The sequence below is a fragment of the Corvus brachyrhynchos genome, unplaced genomic scaffold (assembly GCF_000691975.1).
Source record: "Corvus brachyrhynchos isolate BGI_N302 unplaced genomic scaffold, ASM69197v1 scaffold114, whole genome shotgun sequence".
NCBI classification, from domain to species: Eukaryota; Metazoa; Chordata; class Aves; order Passeriformes; family Corvidae; genus Corvus; species Corvus brachyrhynchos.
This window is the reverse complement of record NW_008238337.1, coordinates 3,501,905-3,505,739: the sequence shown is the minus strand read 5'-3', so window position 1 is coordinate 3,505,739 and position 3,835 is coordinate 3,501,905. Positions and strand designations below refer to the sequence as shown.

At 40.3% G+C, this 3,835-nt stretch overlaps 1 protein-coding gene across 1 annotated transcript in view; it reads left to right on the top strand.

Moving 5' to 3' along the window:
- Window positions 1-3,835, top strand: part of ZCCHC8 (zinc finger CCHC-type containing 8) — an 11,169-nt gene that overhangs the window by 6,135 nt on the left and 1,199 nt on the right. Inside the window, exons 9-13 of the mRNA XM_008634169.2 lie at window positions 465-607; window positions 1,318-1,433; window positions 2,159-2,242; window positions 2,710-2,824; window positions 3,551-3,831. Coding sequence (XP_008632391.1) covers window positions 465-607; window positions 1,318-1,433; window positions 2,159-2,242; window positions 2,710-2,824; window positions 3,551-3,831 — 739 coding nt within the window. The remainder of the gene's footprint in view (window positions 1-464; window positions 608-1,317; window positions 1,434-2,158; window positions 2,243-2,709; window positions 2,825-3,550; window positions 3,832-3,835) is intronic.

Sequence of the window (3,835 nt, the reverse complement as noted above, 5' to 3'; positions counted from 1 at the left end):
CAAATTTATGATGTTCCTACTAAAAATATATTCGAAAGTCTGCAAATTTTGAGCTTTGAGTGTCCTTTCCTCTCTATTCAAAACATTTAAAGAAATCACAGTATTGTGTGGCAGTCTCCAAAGAAATCACTAGTAAATTCAGTGTCAAGTTCCACCTTTCCTGTTGATAGCTACAGTCAAGGCCATGAGTCAGAAGTAGCAGGTCAAGTAGGTTATTCTTGGTGTAGAATTAAATCTAATAAAGGGTTTAAGCATATCAGAAAGGCAAAAAGTTGTATTTCATATCAGAGCTGGTTTTGATCTAGAGTTGTTATATCTGGGATTCAAATACAACACAGTTTGAGCTAAAACTCAGCTGTTTTACTTTGACAGCTGAAAACTCCACAAAATGTTCACAACGTTTTGTCACCAGTTAGGGATTTTTCTGGATGACATTTTGTTTTCTGTTTGTTTTCTCGACTTAGTGAGGTCCTTCAGGATGCCCTCGGTGTGACAGACAAGAGCCTGCCGCCGTTCATTTACCGCATGCGGCAGCTGGGGTACCCCCCGGGCTGGCTCAAGGAGGCCGAAATGGAGCACTCAGGACTGGCTCTGTATGATGGGAAAGGTGAGGAATATGGGGCTGCAATGCAGTTTTAGTATGAGGCTGTGGACTGGCTGCACCCTCCTCAGGAGACAAAAAAGTAACTGGTTTGTATTCATCTTCCTCGTGGAAGAGTTGCAGAGAATGTTGCGTATCAAGTCTTTTATTCCTGTAAAAATACACCTTTTTATCTGCTATGGTGTAACAATGAAACAAATTCCATAATGATTGGATTACAAAGATGGAGACTGTCAGTGGGGTTTCACTGTTAAAACCTGGAGTTGGGTGAAACTGCAAGACTTGCAAATCTCTTTTTGTCCAATTTCCTCTCCCTTTTCCTCTTAACGTTTTATGAAAGAAGCCGTAATATTCTGTAACTTACTCTTATACAGGAACAAAACCACCAGCAAGCAAACAACACATTTCTTGAAACCCAACTTACGTAATTTACCAGCTTTTTGCTAATGACCAACATTTATGCTGCATCTCAGAACAGTCCTGATGACAAATTCTGAGGGTGGTAATGGTACCTGAAGAGCAGTTGTGTAGAAATATCCAGCTGGTTTCTGGGGAGGCTTCATGCCTGTATCTGATGGATTTGGTCACCCTTCCTGCCTCTGTGGATTTCAAAACCTTCTATCAATACTTAGATTCCAAACCCCTGTTCTTAAATCCTGTGGATGTTTTCAATGGTGTTCTTAATTAACATCAATAACAATTATATTCCATTATAGGTGATGTTGAAGGAGAAGATGAGGGCTCTCCCCAACCCAAACGTATCACTTACGATGTGTCAAAGTTGGTAAATTATCCAGGCTTTAATATATCCACTCCCAGTGGGATCCCAGATGTGAGTAGCTGTTTTCTGTCTTCTAAACCACATGCTGAATGACAGTAATTGCTTTTAGCAAAGAGTTAAATGTTTTGTATTCTGCATCTGGCAATTTCCTTTCAACAGTCTCTTCTTTTTACGCCCTTGGTTTGGGGCTGGGGGTTGTAATTAACGTGACATCCATCTAACTGATACTTGTTATAGTTCTTGTGCTAGGGTCTGACACTGCTGCTGTGGGGATTATTTCCATGAGACCAACAGGACAGTTTGCTGTTTTTTAAACACGAAACCTCATGCATGAATGGCTGTTTTTTCCATACGTGTAAATTTTCTGAATGTTCTTGGACTGTGAAAATCCCTGTGGGTGTTTCCATAAATATAATTTTGATCACAAAAAATGACATCAGCTCAGTCAGTGAGCAACTTCTGCAAAGCTTTGTAACAACTAGAATTAAACAAGTCAGAAGGCCCACATCTTGGGTGCCCGCTTAAGCACAGAGCACACAGGAAATGTGGGTGCTGCGCTTTTATCTTCAAAAGCATTTTAACCTGCTGTCAGTGAATTCCATCACTGATCTTAATGCCTGTGCATTAAAAAGAAGCACTTGTGCATTTACACCTTTACAATTTGCCCATTTAGTGGCCTCCAAATGTGTTTATTCATTCAGTGTTATTAACCAAAGTTCTGTTATTAACAAACCATATGCAACATTATTTCTCTTTTTTTTTTCTTTTTGCTGTAGGAATGGCAGATGTTTGGTTCCATCCCCATGCAACCATCTCAACAGAAGGATGTTTTTGCTCACTACCTTTCTAATTACCAGGAGGTGAATATATCTCCTTGTTATTAAAAAAACCAATGTTGTCTTTTAGCGTAGGTCATGATGATCTCTTGCTTGTATCTTCTTTCTGCACAAGGCGACAGACTTTTTATTGACACTAATGGGGGTGAAATGCTGATCTGGCTTCTGTTTTAACAGAAGATGGCTTTGTGTTTAAAATGAATTCCATTATTTCACTTAATGTTAGCAGATCCCAGTTGTGCAATGATTTATATTGGGAAAAAAGTTTGCTTTGAATTTACACAACCTAGAAGTTCCAGAATCCCCTAATAAGTGAGAAGCTTATTAGGTTGCCATAGCCATGGCATCCCTCAAACGTCAATGTCTATTTACATACTGGGTCCCCAAATAATTGTATAGTTACAACATTGCCTTAATTCTTAAAGCTGGAAATGTTAGCCTGTACACTATAATACTAATTCTTTTTTGTTTTGTGGATATTTTCTCTCCAGCCAAGTCCAAAATCCAGCAACAAAAGGGCTGCGCCTCAGTCAAAGTCTCATCACTCCAAACGACCAAGAGACGACAATTCAGAGACAGCAGCAGCTGACATGGACCTGGACTCTGGTATCGTCATTCTGCATTTTTTTTCCCTAGCTTCAACTTTTATTTTCAAAATAACTTGCTCTTAATTGAAATGTGAGAGTTAAAAGGAGAAGCCAATGTGTTAGTAGTCATTTTGGTGGTATTTAATGTCAGAGCTGACAGAGGCCAGCAGTGTCCTACTGCAGTGGCATTTGGTGTGATTGTCACAGTGGTTTTCATATCTTCCAGTAGCAAACAGGAGGTTTCAGGTGTGCTCAGAGCAATTGCAATGTTATGTTAAAAATTCTGATCTCTTTACTTCAGGAGCATCCTAAAGAAACTTCTGTTAAGAAGACCCCCAAATCCCTAAGTCTTTGGATGAAATAACATAAATTTGCAAGCTTACAGCTTCTTAAAAATGGCAAACTCAGGGGAGGATTCAGTGTTGTTTACATGTTAGAATAGCTGGAGAAACTTCTGGCTTTCCTTTTGAAATCCGTTATGAGGAATCCTTCATTGTGTCTCAATGTGAAATGAGTTTGTTCTTAATACCTTCGAGAGTAATTTTTTTCCTTGTATGGCTGGCAGAGTCAAAATCCCAAAAAACAGTTTTGGTGGATATGAAAACCTTTGTAAAGTTTGTTCTGTCTCAGCTGAAAACCAAGGATGAGAAGACATAAATCTGGTAGTTAATCAGAGCATTGGCACTCTGAATCTTGTCCTGGTCAGATTTCAGGTTATAAAAGGTGTCTTTTCATCTCTTTCTAGATCTGGAAGGGGCACAGAGATCTCAAACTCCCAACAGTTTTCAGTTCCAACCTCCGCTGCCACCTGGGTCTCCATCGATGTCCACTCCTCCGCCTGTGCCACGAGGAACACCCCCACTCACACCTCCTCAGCCTTCCACACCCACCCACTCTCCCCTTCCTAGGACTACTCCACCACCAAACCCTTCCAGTGATAGTCCTCTGCCCAAAATAGTGGACTCAGTCATGGATGAGGATACTCTTACATTGGAAGAGCTGGAGGAGCAGCAGAGGTTAATCTGGGCAG